The sequence below is a fragment of the Haplochromis burtoni genome, unplaced genomic scaffold, assembly GCF_018398535.1.
Source record: "Haplochromis burtoni strain Fernald_Lab_line unplaced genomic scaffold, NCSU_Asbu1 Contig_16, whole genome shotgun sequence".
Classification (NCBI taxonomy): Eukaryota; Metazoa; Chordata; class Actinopteri; order Cichliformes; family Cichlidae; genus Haplochromis; species Haplochromis burtoni.
In genome coordinates this window covers 1,188,842-1,207,741 of record NW_024582377.1, presented here as the reverse complement: position 1 = coordinate 1,207,741, position 18,900 = coordinate 1,188,842, and the positions used below count along the sequence as shown (strand labels likewise).

The 18,900-nt window shown below is 40.6% G+C and overlaps 4 protein-coding genes across 9 annotated transcripts in view; 2 read left to right on the top strand and 2 right to left on the bottom strand.

Moving 5' to 3' along the window:
* Positions 1–684: 684 nt before the first annotated feature.
* ddx24 (DEAD (Asp-Glu-Ala-Asp) box helicase 24) lies at positions 685–5,586 on the top strand. The gene is made up of 9 exons (XM_005916721.3): positions 685–799; positions 996–1,867; positions 1,953–2,375; positions 2,467–2,620; positions 3,340–3,852; positions 4,201–4,276; positions 4,670–4,858; positions 4,937–5,066; positions 5,149–5,586. The coding sequence occupies exons 2-9, from the start codon at positions 1,000–1,002 to the stop codon at positions 5,406–5,408; spliced, it is 2,613 nt and encodes an 870-aa protein (XP_005916783.1). The 5' UTR covers positions 685–799; positions 996–999; the 3' UTR covers positions 5,409–5,586.
* On the bottom strand, positions 5,406–8,041 carry LOC121814094 (ubiquitin thioesterase OTUB2-like). 2 transcript variants are annotated; one of them, XM_042218209.1, is made up of 6 exons: positions 7,871–8,041; positions 7,714–7,794; positions 7,494–7,612; positions 7,314–7,398; positions 5,981–6,151; positions 5,406–5,863 (listed from the first exon to the last, which is right to left on the bottom strand). In XM_042218209.1, exons 1-6 carry the CDS (start codon positions 7,874–7,876, stop codon positions 5,657–5,659), a joined length of 669 nt encoding a protein of 222 aa, XP_042074143.1. In that variant the 5' UTR covers positions 7,877–8,041; the 3' UTR covers positions 5,406–5,656. The 2 variants fall into 2 exon arrangements, with proteins under 2 accessions (XP_042074143.1, XP_042074142.1); XM_042218208.1 differs by having other exon boundaries at positions 5,966–6,151; positions 7,871–8,025.
* A 373-nt stretch (positions 8,042–8,414) lies between these two features.
* On the bottom strand, positions 8,415–11,042 carry si:ch1073-416d2.4 (coiled-coil domain-containing protein 42 homolog). Of its 3 annotated transcripts, XM_005916720.3 has the most exons (9): positions 10,685–11,039; positions 10,542–10,581; positions 10,156–10,332; positions 9,898–10,055; positions 9,727–9,809; positions 9,472–9,644; positions 9,269–9,379; positions 9,062–9,178; positions 8,415–8,984 (listed from the first exon to the last, which is right to left on the bottom strand). In XM_005916720.3, exons 1-9 carry the CDS (start codon positions 10,786–10,788, stop codon positions 8,799–8,801), a joined length of 1,149 nt encoding a protein of 382 aa, XP_005916782.3. In that variant the 5' UTR covers positions 10,789–11,039; the 3' UTR covers positions 8,415–8,798. The 3 variants fall into 3 exon arrangements, with proteins under 3 accessions (XP_005916782.3, XP_042074140.1, XP_042074139.1); XM_042218206.1 differs by having other exon boundaries at positions 9,068–9,379; positions 10,685–11,042; XM_042218205.1 differs by having other exon boundaries at positions 9,062–9,379; positions 10,685–11,041.
* A 4,493-nt stretch (positions 11,043–15,535) lies between these two features.
* LOC102290464 (ankyrin repeat and SOCS box protein 2) overlaps positions 15,536–18,900 on the top strand; it is a 6,255-nt gene continuing 2,890 nt past the window's right edge. Inside the window, exons 1-2 of one of the 3 annotated variants that reach the window (XM_005916718.3) lie at positions 15,536–15,914; positions 16,315–16,517. In XM_005916718.3, coding sequence (XP_005916780.1) covers positions 16,396–16,517 — 122 coding nt within the window. In that variant the 5' untranslated portion in view covers positions 15,536–15,914; positions 16,315–16,395. Of the gene's footprint in view, positions 16,518–18,900 lie in introns of all 3 variants that reach the window. The other 2 variants (XM_042218204.1, XM_042218203.1) reach the window with 2 other exon arrangements.

Below are 18,900 nucleotides of genomic sequence, written 5' to 3'. Positions count from 1 at the left end.
CTACAACAGAATGGCTGAAAAAGGAAAGAATCAAGATGTTGACTCGGTGATCCAGTCAAAGTCCTCAACTCGACTGAAATGCTGTGGCAGGACGTTAAGAGAGCTGTGTATAAATGAATGCCTGCAACCTTCAAGAATTGAAGCAAGAGTACTCTTGCTACGTGGGCTAAAATTCTTAAACAATGATGTGGGAGACTCCCAGAGAGTCACACAGAAAACGATTACTTCAGTTATACGCCGTTAAAGGTGGTCCCGCAAGCTCCTGAAACATGAGGGTGTAGTTATTTTATTTTATTTTATTTTATTTTATTTTATTTTATTTTATTTTATTTTATTTTACAGGACGGCAGAGCCCAACGAAAACTTTCTTTTCCACAAATGCGTTTATTCATTTATGTACTAGATTATATGCTAGTTTGTCAGGTACAACCTTCATTAAAAAATAACTGTAATTATCTTTGCTACGAATAATAAATACTACTGTAGCGAAGCAACTCCCTCGGCACAAACTTCAATACACCTTAAGAAATTACAGCGTATTATCCTTGAACTGAAAGCTGACAAACTGAAACCCTTGACATCCTCGGGTATTATTTAAACGTTTATTAATTTTTTCTAAACGTTTATATAGGCGGTATAAGGGGTTACGTATAAAAAAATGACCAGAGAAATTGAAACAGCGCCTGTTGTTTAAATAAAGTTTTTCAAACCACGTGATCAACACTGTCATGGCTGCGCCCTCGTGTCTCGCGTTGTTGTAATCGTAGCAGAAGTCTAAGAGAGCCTACACTCAGTCGAGGTAAGACTTTAGTACTTACTAATTCAACTAGTAGTTTACTGGAGACTTTGTACGCTTAGTTTCTGTTAATTATCGGTTAATAGTTGTCCGCTGGCATTAAGAAACGTGGGGTGCACGTGCGCTTTTAATAACTACACGTTAGGAACTTCACGAGGTCGGCTAAAGTCACTTATTTTACACCTTTACTTTTTTTCAGAAAAATGAAGACAAAGAAGATGAAGGCGAAAAACAAAGGCATGTCCACCGGGCTAGGGAAGCCAGCGAAACGTTGCATCGACATGAAAGGCAAATGGAAAACCATAGACCTCGATCCCAGCGTCTTCTCCGAGGAGGGCTTGGAGGGTCTGGTGTGTTTCGAAGAGCTCACGGATTACCGTTTAATAAACAGTGAGGAGGCTGCGGCCAAAGCAGCAAAAGAGCTGAAAAGGGAGAAGAAGAAGAAAGCACAGAAAAGAAAAGCTGGTGACGGCGAGGCGGCTGGAGAGAAAGGAGACTCTGAGAACAAAGAGGGGGAGAGCACAAGTGAGCCAGCGAAGAAAAAAGCCAAGAAAAAGAGGAAAAACAAGAAAGGGATTGCAACGGAGTCGGAAAATATTTCTGCACAAGACGTAAAGCAGAAGGATAATGCTGCCACTGAGGGAGGAGAGGATGAGGTAGCAGGTGAGGCCGATGAAAATGATTCTGCAGCCATCACTGCTGATCCCAAAGATGCAAAGAGAAGCAGGAAGAAGAAGAAGAAAAGGGGGAAAGGGCAGCAGACAGTGCAGGATACAGTCCCAGAAGAACAGCCGAACCCAGAGTCTTCATCAGATCTGGAAAAAGAAAAATCCAGTCAAGATAAAGTGACAAAGGCCCCACACAAGAAGGCAAAAAATTGGACAAACGCTGCACTTTCTGGTTCTGAAGACAAAAATGTTGACATGAGTGCGTGGAAGGACCTGTTTGTCCCCCCACCTGTCCTGAGGGCACTGAGCAGTCTTGGATTTGGTTCACCGACACCGATCCAAGCCCTGTGTTTGCCTCCAGCTATCAGGGATCGTATGGATATACTGGGAGCAGCTGAAACTGGTAAGATAAAAGTGATAGGTTTATAGTGTCATGTTCTGTTCACAGATTTTTAAAAGTGGAGCTAATACGGATGTTGTACTTACAGGAAGTGGTAAGACACTGGCTTTCGGCATTCCCATAATCCATACCATCCTGGAGTGGAAGAATAGCCCAGAAAAACCTAATGATGACGCTGAACCAGTCACAAAGGTGGAGAGTTTGTACTTACCACCTGTAGATGAGTGTACAAAATCAGCTGAAGAGGACCAAGAGGAGGGAGTGGAGGCTTCTAAAGAAAACGATGAAGGTGCTGAAGATCAGAATCAAGGAGACTCAGATGAAGATGAACACAGCGACGTAGAAGATGAACAGCTTGGATGTGTTCGGGTAATCAAGAATGCAGACTTTGATTTTGATGAAAAACCCGCTGGTGCTCAGAGTCAGCCCCTCTTAGGACTGGTTCTCACTCCCACCAGGGAGCTGGCTGTTCAGGTCAAACATCATATTGATGCTGTCGCAAAATTCACAGGTAAGTCATAGCTCATCAGAGTGTTACGATAGCAGTTTTCTCGTAAGAGATGTATAAATGTCAGCATAGCTAATGTTTTCCTGCTGTGCAGATATAAAAACAGCCTTAGTGGTGGGTGGAATGGCACAGCAGAAACAAAGACGAGTGCTGAAACGCAGGCCAGAGATCATCATAGCAACTCCGGGGCGTTTGTGGGATTTGATCAAGGAGAGGCACCCACATCTGGTCAACCTCAGGCAGCTCAGGTGAGTCTTAATTTAAGACTGTCTGACTTATTTGCTAGAGGTGGTAATCGATACAATATTATCACAGTACTTCACTTATGATATTATCATGATTTTTATTATTTTGTGATATGCTGAGTATTCCAATAAAATATATCACCTTTTTTAAACTGCAAGTTATTTCCTAAAGTATTATTTTTTTATTATTTTACTTTAGTTTACTATTAACATTTAACTTGCGCTCATTGACCTTCCTATTTTTATGGGAATATAACTAAAATAGAACCAGCTGGCAGCCAGTTGATGAACTGTGCACATTGAGAGACTCATTCAGACTCATGGAAACATGTTGGCTATCTGTCTGGTTTCATATATTAGATAACAATTATTTGCAGAGTGATTGCAGTCAGTCCAAATCAGACTACACCTGTTAGTAGGAAGGGTGCCTCCTATCAGGTGAATCGAGCCCTCTTTTCAAAGTTTTCCCAGAGTATTTTAATGTATTTAATAAAATATTAATATTTGGTGTTCCTGTATCAATACAATATCGCCACACAAAATATCACAATAAGTTTTGTTTTGTTTTTTCCTTCACCGATTACTGACACTGCTTTTAACCCTCAAATCATATCATGTGTGAAAGAGCCTGATTCTGTGTTCTGTGATAAAGGTCTTTCAGGCAGGCCTATTTGTTAGATTTTTGTTATCCTTTCTTAATTCCTCTTCTTCCTATGACACAGGTGTCTGGTCATTGATGAAGCTGATCGCATGGTAGAAAGAGGTCATTTTGCCGAGCTGGAGAATTTGCTGGAAATGCTAAATACGACACACTTCAATCCCACTAGGCAAACTTTTGTGTTCTCTGCCACTTTGACGATGGTTCACAGCCTTCCCACTCGCCTCCTTCAAAAGAAGAAGAAGAATCTGGACCAGAGGAACAAGCTGGAAATTCTTATGGAGAAAGTGGGGATTAAGTCCAAGCCCAAAGTCATTGACCTCACCAGGAAGGAGGCAACTGTGGAGACACTGATTGAGACTCAAATCCACTGTCAGAAGGATGAGAAGGACTTCTACCTCTATTACTTCCTGCTCCAGTATCCTGGGCGCACCATGGTGTTTGCCAACAGTATTGACTGTATAAAGAGGCTGAATTCTCTGCTGGTTATACTAGACTGTACTCCGCTGCCTCTACATGCCAACATGCACCAGAAACAACGGCTGAAAAACCTGGAGAGGTTCGCTGAGAGGGAGAAGTGAGTTGTGCTCACATTTGCAGTAGCAACATCAAGTTGTCTTCAGCATTTATCCAGTAACTGTGTGCCACTGGTGACATCTAAACTTTAACTGTGGGAGTAAGGAATTCGTCTAGTATGCACAAAAATGCCTGAAATAGTTTTGTCTTTATCTACTTTCACAAATTTAAAAATGGTTTTAAAGTATTCACATTTTAAACATTTGACACATTCAAGTCCTGATGGTTTTTGTAGTTCCTGTAATCAGCAGCAGTCTTGAGCTGTATTTACTGTAAAACATTAGTGATTTCTTTTTTTTTTAAAGGCACCTAGCTTTGACATTGCCATTTCTTTTGTTTCTCTTCACAGTTGTGTTCTCCTGACTACTGATGTGGCAGCAAGAGGCCTGGATATCCCCAATGTCCAGCATGTTATTCACTACCAGGTAACCCCTTAAACAGTTGCCCAAGGATTCTCCAGCATGAATAAGAGGTTATCAATTAGCCACAAAACACAGTCCCTGCAGGTTTCCCGTGATGCACTCAGTGTTTATACACGACTGTGCATTTATCATTTGTTATTAAACTCTAGCTCTCTTCATCAATGTGTCTTTTGCCTCCCCTCACCCCCAACCAGTTTCAGCAGATGGTTGCACATCAGTCTTTTTCTGCTGGAGGTTTCTTCCTGTTAAAAGGGAGTTTTGTTGCCAAATGCTTGCTCATAGGAGGGTCTTTACCTTACAATAAAAACCAGCTTAAAAGATGAATGTTGGGCAACGGCTTATAACTACAGCAATGTAATGAGCACTGTTCCTCAAGAAGTGATTTGTTCATACCAGGTTCCTAGAACATCTGAGACGTACGTGCATCGGAGTGGGAGAACAGCAAGAGCGACTAAAGAGGGCCTCTGTATGCTGCTAGTAAGCCCAGATGACATGATGAACTTCAAAAAGATATGCAAGAGTCTTGGAAAGGACGAAGAGCTTCCCACATTTCCCATAGAGACCAGATGCATGGATGCAATCATGGTGAGATCCATCAGCATAAGGTCCTGTCCATTTTTGATGTTAAAGGGTTTAACTGATATAACTTGGGTTCCTCCACAGGAGCGAGTAAACTTAGCCAGGAGAATTGAAAAGGTAGAGTACTACAACAGCAAGGAGAAACACCACAACTCCTGGCTCAAGCAAGCAGCAGAAGCCCTGGAGGTGGATCTGGATGATGACTTATTACTTGGTAAAACCAGCACGTTTTAAAACGAGTTTGCATTTCAAAATAAAGTTTCAATGCAGAAAATTAAGTCCACACATTTCCACAGGCAATGCAAATGATGAGGATGCAGACAGAGAGCAGCAGAGGATGGTGAAGGGGATGAAAAAGGAGTTGAAGCGTTTGATTTCACTGCCCATTTTCAAGAATGTAATGAAGACCAAGTATCCTACTCAAATGGGAAAGCTCCCCCTGCCCCAAATGCCCCTTGCTGGGATGGAGAGTGCCCTAACCAGGGTTTCAACACAGAAGAAACCAGAGACGAGTATCCATCCACGGCAGAAAAAACAGAAGCAGAAGGCAAAATGACTTGTTTATTGAGAGGTTTATTAAAAAACTTCAAATGACACAATTTATAAAAAGGGTAAAAAAAGTAAACAGCATTTTAAAGTCTCTAAATGTTTAGTGCACATTGTGCAACAGATGCTCATCCCCAGATGATGGATTCCTGTAAACTGCAAGATTTTATAAAAATCTAATTTTGTAAGTGTCTTCAAGTCCAGTTGGAATTTATTCAACCGGAGTCAATATTCCTGATTCGAGCAGAGTTTCGTTGGTCATAGTTGTGCCCGAGGGTAGAGAATATCGTAATGAGATGTGTGGTAGAGGAGATGCAGGGATGGGTCCCCATTTTCTGGAATGATGTGGTGAGCCAGCTGTTGTCCGTCGCCTTCCATAGAGACGATGTGGATGGAGATGTCCAGAGCCTGAGACAGAGCCGAGATGTCCACATGATCACACTCCATCGCCATAGCCTCCACTTCCTTAACGAAGAGAAGAGATTTTAATCAAAATCCTTCAAATTATCCACTTTAAATAATTCAGAGGTTCTTTATGCAGTATATGGCAGCAACGCCGATACCAACTTCATGACAGTAGACCTGTAGATCAGGTGCTTCCACAAAGTTGCGGAAGAAGTCTGCATTGTTTTGCAGGTGTGCTGAAGTGAGCAGCCTGAGATACTGCACAACACTGTCGGAGGTAGTATGCTCATTGAAGAGCCTGAATAGTGCAATTACATCTGCTTGGCTTTGCTCAACAACCTGAAGAACCTTCAACAGAAAGAGGAACAATTAGACTTTGCTTTTTTTACAGAAAATATGGTGCCTGTAAGTTTTCATTCAAGAGTCATTTTCTGCACCTTTTTAAAATAACTACACAGGTCTAGCAGGATGCCAAACTGGTGAAGCGCAGGAGTAATACTGTGTTTTTAAAATCAGAACAAACTGGTGTGTAATACAGAGAGATATACATCCAGATGGCCAGATTCTGAATTAGGTTGATATACATACTCAGACTTCCTAAGCCTGCTGCCACCATTTTGGTTCCAGCAGAATAAAATGGTGGCAACAGGTCTTATAGTGTGATTAATTAAACAATGTTTTATAGCCATCTAAACCATGGAAGGTCTACCTGGGGGCTTTGGATGTCCTCCGAAAAGCCTGAGGAACTATCCATGAAGACTTTTAAGAAATGGCAAGAGATGCCTGAGAGTGTTCAGGCTGTGTTAAATAAAATGTAGTCATACCAAATATTGACTTTTAAAGCTCACTGCACAAACTTTTTTTTTTGTAAACCTTAGTCTACATTACAATTACTTTGCACATTTCAGTAAAATGCTGCATCCGTTTTCCCAGGAAAATGTAAGGAAATAAGGGGTGATTCAAAATCTTTGTACAGTTTTGCAGTCGAAATTGTAGACGCAAAGCAAATGGTCCAATCAGTACACAAGTAGTTGAGAAGCAGACATCTGTCTAATGCAGGGGTCCCCAATCCCAGTCCCCGAGGGCCGGTGTCCTGCAGGTTTTAGATCTCACCCTGGGTCAACACACCTGAATCACATGATTAGTTCATTACCAGGCCTCTGGAGAACTTCAGGACATGTTGAGAAGGTAATTTATCCATTTAAATCAGCTGTGATGGATCAAGGACGCAGCTAAAACCTGCAGGACACCGGCCCTCGTGGACTGGGATTGGGGACCCCTGGTCTAACGACTAGGATCTTTTCTCTCTCACACACACACACACACACACACACACACACCAAAACCAAGTTATCATTTGTTCGATGCATGTACTACATACACATCTAACGGCAAGTCAAAGCTCACAGGCTACAAAGTGCCATTTCCCCCCCCCCATTATTTTACTAATGAGGTCTGAGGAGATGCTAATAACTTGTTGGGAGAAAAACAAAAATATGAGTGCATTTACCGTGTCCAGGTGGTGCCTGAAGAAATCCTCCTCAAATCCTGCAGAGACCAAAATTGCGCTGCCCTGGATTATCTTGTCCTTGAACCTAACATTGAGAGGGGCGAGACAAGCACCACCCTTATCAAATCAACGCTGTTCAATCATCAGGTGATATTAGTGACAGCAGTAATTAAATCTGACCTCTGCAAATCCCTGGCACTGTGTAGGACTGACTCCAAGTATGCGAAGCAGAAAGCTCTGTAGAAGCAGTTGCCGTCGCCGCAAACTTTTCTTACGGCGGAAAACTGGCTGCTCAGATCCTGAGAAAGGACAACAGGTCCGGTTATTCTACAGTCGTTATGAGAAGTGACCGTGACCACCTGCACTACATCAACCTCAGCCCTTTTTCGAAATAGCCTACTTGCTGTTTGGCACTCAGCATTTGCGCAGGGAACAGCGAAGAAATGTCCTCTCTGCATGAAACCAAGCTGCCATCCTCCATCTGTGGACGAACAAGCAGTTTTACTACCTGGAAAAAACCCCCGCAGTTTCAAGAGTTACCTGACCGCGTGACGTACCTTCATATTTCAACAACCTGGAAACAATATAAAAAACCCGTAACGACAGTTAAGAAATACGCGTGTCAAAACATTGTTGCGTTTTCGTTCCTACTTTCTAAAAACCGGATGTTTGCGGAAACCACGTGCTTGTGTTAAAGGGCCAGATCGGGGTTTTTATAGCGTGCGAGCCATGTCTTCAGTTTCTCATGAAAGTACTGAATCAGGCTTTTATCTGCTAAATAGGATCATATTTGTATTAAAAATGTACTTAAAATTGTTTTTTATTGTTCATATAATATTTTTCATGCATCGTGCTGGTGGGGTGCTTACAATAAAGCTTTCGGGGCACCCAGTCATAGGTTTGGGTAAGCAATCCGAATCACCAAAATAACAAGAAACTATAGCTTTTTACATTATTGTCGTGGCATCACAGGTTTTAACTCTGAAACGTGGGAAATGTGAGGCAATAGGGTCAAAGGAGATTTTCTTGGCTGCTTGTTTTTGGTGTTTTGCATGATGCAAAGGTGGTGGATTGCTGTTGATTGAGTGAGCATTTACATAATTTGATTATGACCACTTTATTTATTTTTTTAAATAAAAGCAACATTCACAATACAATGTGCCCAAATCCAAATTTACAAGTTCGGATGACCTGTTAAACATGAGGATCTCATTTCAAACAGCTACGTTTTCATTTCCTTGTCTATGACGTCTTAAGTGCAAAGGTTGGTGCACAGATTTTTGAAACACTGAACAAATGTTATAAAGGCAAATAATGAAAAAAAAAACCATTATGTTCTCCTACAAGCTTTTTTTTTCTCAAGGTTTTGGTAACACTTTATTTGCTACGAAGTGGTAGCAAATGCTTCTCCCCACCTCAAGAACGAACCTCCACTCTCAACAAACCATAAGAGACAACACTGTGATGAATACTCAAACTACAACATCAACCAAATGTCTCACTACTCCTGCTGACTTTACTTGAACTTTTGATTTGTGTTTTACTTCCAAAGCTTCTCATTGACCCCCTCTCTCTTTTGTTTGCCGCGGCGGTTGTGCTCGTCATCAAACTCCCCAACTCCATCATCCTCCTCGCTCTCCTCTCCGTGTCTACCTTGTCCAGAATGTACTCCTGAAAGAAATGGTCAGTCAAGATTTGGGTAAACTAAAAATGGACCCTAACAATCATCTCATCCTGCACGTAAATACTTTCACCATGTCCATCATTGTCAGTGCGTTCATCTTTTCCAGCGGTCTGTATTCTGGTAGGTAACACTGTTCTGCAAGGTTGCTGATGGCCATAAGCAGTCTTCCCACTTCTGTAACCTGAAACATGAAGGACACACATGACATTATTTCGATCCAAAGTTCCCAAGATAAATGAGCAGGGTCACATCCAGCTAATCTGGAAGGCACCTTCTCTCTGGATAAGTCTTGCTCCATCTGCAAGTTAACCTCTGCCTGCTTGTTCTTCTCTTTGAGGGTCTCTAACTCACTCTGCAGTTCAGACAGCTCTTTATTGGCCATCTGCAATACATACAAAAACACATCAACCGCTATAAACTACAGTACTGCTATGAAGACATGATACATCTAACATTCGTATTTGTATATCTGACCAGTTTCTTTACGCTGTGTTCCTCCTTCATATCCTGCAGCTGCCGCTGGCCTTCCTCCACCTCCGCCTCCATACGTTGCAAACGTTGCAGCAGCTCCTGGTGTGTGATGGATAAGGTCTCATGACGCCGAATGATGGGCATGACTAGAGATTCAGACCCGTCATCGAGGTAATCTGAAACGGACTGTGTGCTTTACTCAACAGGCTAAACAAAGCAAGTTCATTTGAAGGCTCAATAATGAGCATTTGAACTTACTGCTGGGGAGATAATCTCGTGTTTTTATCAAATAATCCTCATAGATTTTGTATTTTGCCACTCTCTCCTTTAAAACTTGCCTCCTGCAAATTAAACCATGGCAAAGCCGGGCTTAAAAAACAACTTCATGAAAGAAATCTTTAAATTAAAAACAACATTTCAAGGTCTCACCTGTCTCTGAATCCTTTAAGCTGTTCTGTCAAATCTTTTATCTGCTGCTTTTTAAAAATGTTTTGCGCCCGTGAAGCTTCACAGCTCTTTAACGCTCTGCGTCGCTTTGCTTCATTCTCAGCTACGAACTTCTCAAATATCCCTACTTTTTCTTTAGTCTGCATGAAAAGAAAAGATAAAAGCCAGCCACATTAGGACAGTGTCTTTCAGATGATGGATAACTACTACTGCTTCTCATTTAAGGTGGTCTCAGCTCACCTCTTGTAGTTTTATTTCAAGTTCAGACCTTCGCTGAGCAAGGGCCTCCATGCAGGCTTTAAAATCCAGCCGTTTAAGTGCAAGTCGCTTCTCCACCTCATCCAGCTCTGCCTGTTTCTTCAGAACCAGGGTCTTTTGCAAAGTAGTCACTCCTGCCTCCAAGACTCTGCTCGAAGGCTACACACACACACACAAGCAGAACGACTCAGATGCTTTAATACTGAAACCTTTGCAGGCTGCATTTATGAAAAACGCCTCAAAAGAAAAGTTACCAAGTGGTTTAAAAGGAGAAGTAAAATCAAATAGAATTAAAGGTATAAAGCAGGAAATAGAAGAAATAGAACGTGTGGAAGTGAGACTATTTTCTGTGAAGGCACAAATCTTACCACTTTTAAAACTGGTATGTGATTGGCATCATCTTCCCTTCTGTGTGTGAAGAGAAAACTGTCAGTAACAGTCTAAGACAGTAAAGGCATGTATGAATGGGGACATCAGACTAACTTGCTGCTCCTCAAAACCACGGGCCTACCTGCTGTCCTGCGACTGTGTCACAAAAATGTTGTTTACTCCATTTCCCACCTGGAGTTTTTGACCAGGACTGTTCTCTAAAAAAGGAAGAGAATGCGTCGTCATGTCTTTTAGTGGATTTGTCGCTCAGGAATTCTGATGCGTAAAGAAGCGTCTTCTGGTGTTCTTCGTTTAAACGAACAGAAGAACAATCGGGGATCTTTTCCGGGTGTTTTTCTTGGATTCGCGTTGCTGTTACCTAGTGACCAGGGGCCAAACAACAGGGAATGTACCGGGATCGTTTCTTTGTTGTCATAGCAAAAGCAGGGAAGCCTCGGCTTGGTTACCGACCGAGTGAGAGCGGGAGGACGCGAAGAGTGCTCACTCCGTCCCGGTTCCCGCAAAGCCTGAAACATGTTGTGAAAACCTGAGTTGTCCTTGTAGCTTTCGGTGTGTTCATTTTAAAGATCATTTTACTTATAATTAGTTGCTTTTAAAAAAGAATAATTACAGAACAATACTTTAACATATGCACATACTTGCAATTACTTGTTGTGTTCTCAGAAATGATAAAAAGTAAAGACAAAGAGGCTTCTGGGAAATGTAAAATTCTTTAATTACAAAAAACCCGTAAAAGTTATTGTTGCCTTTTTACATTCCTTTTTTATTCTTACTTCAATTAGCTTAAAGAGAATTAAAAACTTAGTGTAATTATGTTTTACGGACATTTGAATATTGCTATGAATTAATAAACAAACACCTGGAAGGATTGTAGATACCTCCACAAAGAGCTCGCATTAAAAATTTGCTGCTATTCGGATTTTAACAGCTGGACATGACTTCCATTGAGCTCTATGAATTCATTAAAACCTAAATTAAAAAGAATTAAAAAGAAAGGGAAACGGCAAATCCTCCTGCTTCCCAACCTTTAAGCATGTGTTAAATGTTAAAATATACTAAGTTTTCAACTTTAAATAATTACTTTCATTTTTGTAACTGAAGAAGTTCAAATTTCCACCTTAAACAAAAAGGGAAAAAGTAAATTTGGTCAAATTTAATGTCACATTTAAAATGCACATGAGGAAACTCTTCCTCCTCAGTAGATGGTGCTAAAGTATGCACTACCATCATTCTGCAAAGGAAGGTCAAAAGAGCATTCAAGGAAAGTCACAATGATAGTCACAAAATTCATATGATTAGAAAATTTGCAAAAAGAAAATGATATAAAATGCCATGAAAAATGAAGTAAATTGATCCAGAAGAGTCTCGCTGTATGGCAGTGAAATATGTGAAGGTGGTGCAGAATAAATATGAGAATAGAGGGGCAGTGTGACGTGTGCTGTAGAAGTGACAGATGGGTTCAAGGTGGAGGTGGGATTACATCAGGGATCAGCCCTGAGCTCCGTCTTGTGTGCAATAGTGTCGGACAGGTTGATAGATGAGCTCAGGCAGGAGTCTCGTGGACGATGATGCTTGTAGATGACGTTGTGACCTGTATTGATTTGATGCCAAGCCAAAACCTTTGAGATGCAGTTGTGACATTTTATTTGTTCTTATCAAAGGCTCCTCTCAGGAGACCATAGTGACAATTTAATATACTCTCAAAACACATACAGGTAACAAATAAGAGGACATCAGGACTGTCCTTGCGTCTCACAAGAGTGGGAAAACTCTGGAATAGCTGCTGGTATGTTGTTTGGACTACTGCACTTTATACGTCACAATGCTGAGTTTGAGGATACCTTTGACTGACTGCAGCTGCTGTCTAGCTTGTCTTGGCGTTAGAAGGCAGCAAGCTTTCAAAGAAAACAAGTATGAGTGAGCCGAGTCTTGCTCGACTACATTCCTGTAAAACATTTTACTCATTTTACTTCCTGATGCCACCACGCATTATCTTCATAATTGTTTTTAAAACCACAAAATTCACATTAATTGTTTTCTACATAAAAATACATTAAGGACTTGCGTTGCTGTGTTACTGGTCCAGCAGTATGTTTGTGAGTCCTGTGCGTTTGTGTGTCACATGCTTATTGTGTTAACTGAAAGTCCAGTTTTGTAACTGTGTGTTTACTGAGAAAACAGACACTTGGTTAAAGACGTACACTAAAAAAAAGATTCTTCACCTTTTATAATATGAAACAATAATTTTGAGTAAAATACAATTGAAATATACAAAATCAAAGGTTTATTTATTCAAATAGTGAATCATTAAAGAAAAATGTGCTTGAATTTATACCAATGAAGTTCATTTATTGGAACAAATTTCATAAAATGTAACATCTATATTGCACTTATGTCACAAAATTCCAGGTAAAGTTTACATGTAATTCAATTTCATTTCAGCCGTAACATTTCTGAGTGTGTGTTGTTATTAACCTACTGCTTTTAAAAAATATTTAAAATTGATAAGAATTCAAAGTTGTAGTTTGTTGTAACAAGGGAAAAGGAGAAGCAAGAGGAAGAACCTTTTCCATAAGATGGAGAGCAGCTGAAAAATAAAAGGGCAGTGGTAGTCAAGGAGTCCAAACCTCAAGAGTAGAACGTAACATTTATTTATAATAAAACAAGCCCAGGGCATATAAAAAATAAGCTAAAACCAAGCTAGAAGTCTGACTTTTAAATTGTATTTACAGGTCCAACAGTCTTGAACAGCTGCTCTAACCCTTACAGAAATCACTGTTTTCACCAGTTATGTCTTGCTTGCTTGGAAAGGCCTTCTTACTGGGCCCAACTCCTCCACTATATCCGACACCAGTTCCACAGATGAGTCCAGGGCGAATCTCCTTGGCATCCATCCTGTTGCACCGCTAAACCTCTGTTGTTCTCAACTTTGTGCCACTTCTGTGACTCCTGTCATGCTCTAGAACAAAGGCACTTTTAAATATACAAAAAACACTCCGGGATTCCCTGTTACAACATGATAGTTACAACATAAGAGTAACTGTAATGTTCAGCTTTGTGGAAACTGTCAGAGGTACAGATTCCCTGGTACTGAACACATCTGTGTTGTTCCTGTCCTGACTTGTTTTTACAGGACGTTGGTTGTTTCTTGTTCTTTGCAGGCGTTTGAAGCTTAGATATCTATCTACACATAGTCTTTGAATGCAGTGATACACAACATCACTGATATCAGTCTATGTTTTTCCAATGACACGTGGCTGATTAATGTGAGATGTACCATAAATAGACTTTTCTTTTGTTAACAAACGAACAGCGTGGACATCAGTTGAAAAGCCGTTTCACGAAAACTCCCTGTTCAGATCCCTTTTTGCTTCCGAGGGGCTCAGCCTATATCTTGGAAATGTTACTTAACTAACATTGGTCCACCTGGTCCAGCCCTAACCAAAGCATATAGTTAGGGCTGGACCAGGTGACCCTGAATCCTCCCTTAGTTATGCTGCAATAGACATAGGCTGCCGGGGGATTCCCATGATGCATTGAGTTTTTCCTTTCCAGTCACCTTTCTCACTCACTATGTATTAACAGACCTCTCTGCATTGAATCATACCTGTTATTATTCTCTGTCTCTCTTCCACAGCATGTCTGTATCCTGTTTCCTTCTCTCACCCCAACCGGTCGCAGCAGATGGCCCCGCCCTTCCCTGAGCCTGGTTCTGCCGGAGGTTTCTTCCTGTTAAAAGGGAGTTTTTCCTTCCCACTGTTGCCAAAGTGCTTGCTCATAGGGGGTCATATGATTGTTGGGGTTGTCTCTGTATCTATGAAGCACCTTGAGGCGACTTTTGTTGTGATTTGGCGCTATATAAATAAAATTGAATTGAATTACTTCTCACACACTCACAAGAGGACCTACACACTTCTTGTTAGGCCTTCATCTTCTACAGGTTACACACAAGGACACCAACTGAATGGTAATAGTGGTTTGACACGAAAATGAGTTCACTCCAATAAAAATCTGGAACTGGAGCAGAGCCACTAATAGTTATAAACAAACCACCCCCATCACTGTTATAATTGTAGTTACAGCTGAAAAGTCCCTGACAACTCTGCAAGGAAGCTCCATAATAGCTACAGCCAACAACTAGCAATGTAAACCTAGATTACCATTGACTGCCATATAATTTGGGGGGTGGGGGGGCTGTTTTTGCCTGGCAGCCATGCTCTGGTCTGGCCTCCTCCAATAAGGTTTGGGAGAAACTCAGGGCTGACAGACTACAGCACAAGAAAAATACTCAACATTACAATCTAGGGAAGTCACAATAGGCTCTACATACACCCTACATACTTCTATGTGCTGTTTTTTTGTCTCTTTTCCATCTTTCTCCCACTTTCTCTCTCCCTCCTAAGAATCCCGCCATCAGAACTGCTCTATCTGTTTTGTAAAATTGAAATCAAAATGCCCATCAGTACTTAAGTCCATCTACATATGTCACTATGTACATGTATAGCTGTGCATGCATGTATTTTTTTTTCCTGTTTTTGTTTTTCTTCCACCCTTGAATATGTGTATGTATCTGTATATGTGTGTGTGTAGGTATGTGTGCAGACATGTGTCTTTATTCAGGTGGACTTGTGTGCATTTGTGTGTACACACATATAAATCAGGTTGATTTTGGGTTTACTTTTTATTGCTATCCCTCTTTTATCCTGTCTGTTTCAACTTGTCTTGTTTTACTTGTTCTATGTCCATGTCCTATATGGATGTTGGTTAAAAATAATAATTAATAATTAATTTTTTTAAAAGAGCAAATGCACTGGTATATCACAGGGAAAGAAAACCTCATGAATGTTATCATAAAAGCTTGAAGAAACTGTCAGAGTCACTGATTTACTGGTACTGAATATGCCTGTTTGTTTCCTGTCCTGACATGTTAGTATGTCGTGACAGGACGGTGCTTTTTTTTGCAGGTGTTTGAGACATACATGTGTTTTCATATGTTTTGGTTTGACTTTGTTGGGGAAAGATCGCAGATTACCCAGGAATTTGCAATAGAGCCCGTTTGTGTGGTTGAAAATAAATATGTCGAAGGACTCGTTCGTCGTCATAAAACTATGAGGCCACTTCCAGTTTCAATAGAGGAAGCACTTTTAAAAAACATTTCGGAAGAAGTAATTGTGAAACAATCTGTTGTCATTCTGCTTGTTCTTCAGACTCATTTTTGCACATCACACAGTCGCAGCAAGAGGTGATGCATGTTATGACAGAATCCTTCAGACCGTCTGATTAGGATTAACATATTTGTTCTACAAAGTAACGCATATTTTGTGCATAAGGAGAAAGAACAATTTCATGTGGTGAGTCTATCAAGCTGTTTTTTGGGGGGATTTTTTCTATCTAATTTAATTCTAATTGTCTCTGTCATTGTTTTGTAAAGTTAATCATGCCCTGTAATCTCAGCTTCATGTTTTTTTGTTATCCTCCTGTTGCATAACTCACTAACAACACTACACACACCAGCACCTTCTCTGGAACAGCAGTACCAAGTGGAACATAACACTGCTGAACATGTCCTTAAAAGGCATCCCCCCTCACTGCCTGAGTCGCTGCTCTCTGATTTCTGCCTTTGCAGATTTCAGCTCTTTTATATGAGTTAGGTCACTAATTCACGTGGGGTGTGTGTATTATACTGTCCCTGTGATTTTATTGCTGCTGTTGATGTTCTAACTTCTATTTTCCAACTTCTATTGTGAATAGTGTTTACTCATCTATGAAAAAGACAACAGCACTTTTTGAGGTGTTCTGCACTTAAGACTGGACAACAAATCTCCTCCTGTGATGATTGCAGTCCAAAAAGCTGGGTCTCTTTACCAGAGACTAAACAGCGACATCAAAGACAGGCTGGCTGGATGCTCCCTGACTTTCCACACTTCACAAAACACCACAACAAACCTGCTCAGGTAAGAAAAGATGCTATCACTTCTTAACACTTAACAATTTAACATTATCTTGTCACCAAATACCGCAAATGCTATTCCTAATAGTTTTTCAGTGAAACATTAGAGATAGTTATTCATGACATTTTTGAGCATGGCACGGCGTGAAATGCCCCCGTGACCTATCAGTATATCTAAATAGCCGTCAAGATGAAAACAAGAGACATGAAAAGAAAAGCGCCGGTCTGTGCTGACTGCCTTAGTGTTGCTTGTTAAAAAAGCAGAGTTACTACAAGTTTTCTGATGGTGAAGAGCCTCAATGGGCTATTTTGTGGAGGCTCAATGAAAACAACATTAATTAAAAGGACGTATTTGAGTAGTAGGTGGAGGTGAAATCATCACGTTTTATAGTTATTTTACCATACATGTGATGCAAATGTTAGGATGTCTAAACCTTAAAGACACAAATAAAACAGCACCAATAGCATTAATGTGTAGTGCTCACAGGTGGCGTTAAGGAAGTCTTTCTGTCCCTACAAGACTGTTTTTACTATGTATGGGGAAGCAACTTGTTAAAACACAAATATTCAGTACACCGAGATTTACTTCCTTGAGAGTCTCTGAAGTTCAGTGGCAAAACCTTTCGCTCTTGTGGAGAAACTGAAACCTGTTAAATGAGATTTAGTGGTTAGATGACACTCACAAACCACATGCTCAAACATGTGAGTCAAAATAAGCAAATAAGTTCTGAGATGCACTGAGGCCATAAACAGGCACTAATCAATATGTGGTGCCTGTAGAATCATAGATGTTTCATATGGTTGGCTGACAAAGTATGAGGCTGAAAAACAAATCAGATGAATAATAACGTGGATTTTATTCATGGACTGGTCACTTTTGAGATTTTTGCTTCAATAGCATATTTTTCTTCAAGCAGGGGAGGAAAGAAAATGTCCAAAATGTACATTTGCATCTTTATTTTACTGCATTTTATTGACTGGACATGCAGATCAGTAAGAGTTAAGTAAATATGTAGTCTCTGTGGTTGATTTGGATATTTAATTATTAAAGGGCATATATTTTTTTTGTTTGTTTCCTTTTTGGTTTGGGTGTTTTTTCCCTGGCTCTTTGCAATATATTTTCTCATTTTTGAAGTGATATAAAAAAGATTTTAAAAATCTAGTGGTAAAAAAACGGCAATAAAAATTAGTAACACAGTTTTATATCCAACATTCAGCATTCCGTTATGGAAAATGTATGCAACTCATTTAGATTTACATAGATTCATAGCTTCATTTTCATAGTTAAGCATAACATTGCTGTGTGTGTGTGTGTGTGTGTGTGTGTGTGTGTGTGTGTGTGTGTGTCAACATCTGACACCAATACACCGCCACTGTGTTTAGCATTTGTTCTCTTCTGACTAAAGATGTTCCCTCAAAGACTTTATCTAAAATCTCCCATAAGTGTATATTTAGGCTGAGAGCTCGTGATACCCAGAGGGCACCCTCATAAGCGGATAAAGATGTTTACTCAGAACTCATTTTGAATTCATTTGCAGTCACCCTTCCCTCCAAGAGGACATGTGAACCCAAACAGCGCCCACAAAATGCCTCCATCCCACAACATAACAGGGCCACTGGACCCCCTCATTATACGGTCAAGAGTTCTATTTTTTCCTCTAATCTGTCACCCATCTTCACATGGTTGAGCAAAAACACCACTTAAAGACACTTGGCTCATCGGTGCCCCCAACAGGACTTAAGTTGTAAAAATCTCGAAGACATAAGAAGGAAAATATGATCTTTGGCATCATTTAATACGCTGGTATCTTCTGATAAACAAGCTACCTGAGCTATAACAGTGTCTTCGTCGCTGGAGTGAAGCTATTACGCAGGCCACGCCTCTAGCTGCCACGAAGGACGCAGAGGTCACATCCTCGGTATTTTTCTGGGAATTTAGGGTGGTGGAGGGTTACATTCAACAGATATATGTGTTGACGTTTGGAGTCTGTTTATCAAAAAAAATATTTTTATTTTTTTATTTATGTATTGCTTCCCTTTTTTTTAGTGACATTTGGCCACCGCCTATCGCTTATAATACAGTCAATGTGCACAGGCTTTTCAAAATGGAGTAGTGATTAATGGTTCGTTGTGGGGGTCTCTGTTTATCTTCTGCAGTTGTCACATATCAGTCTCGTTATCTAACTTGGAAACCAGCCAGTAAAGACGAAAAGAGCTGCCCTTACACTGCATTATCTCCAGAGCTGTTTCTCTTATCTTTAAACGTCGGAGTCTTCTGACATATATGGATAAGTCCGTCATCCTGCCGCCTGACAATACAGTCCCAAAATAATCTGAGAGACCACAGCTGAGCCCCGCTCGGCTCTGCGCGCTGCTCCGCCGACGCC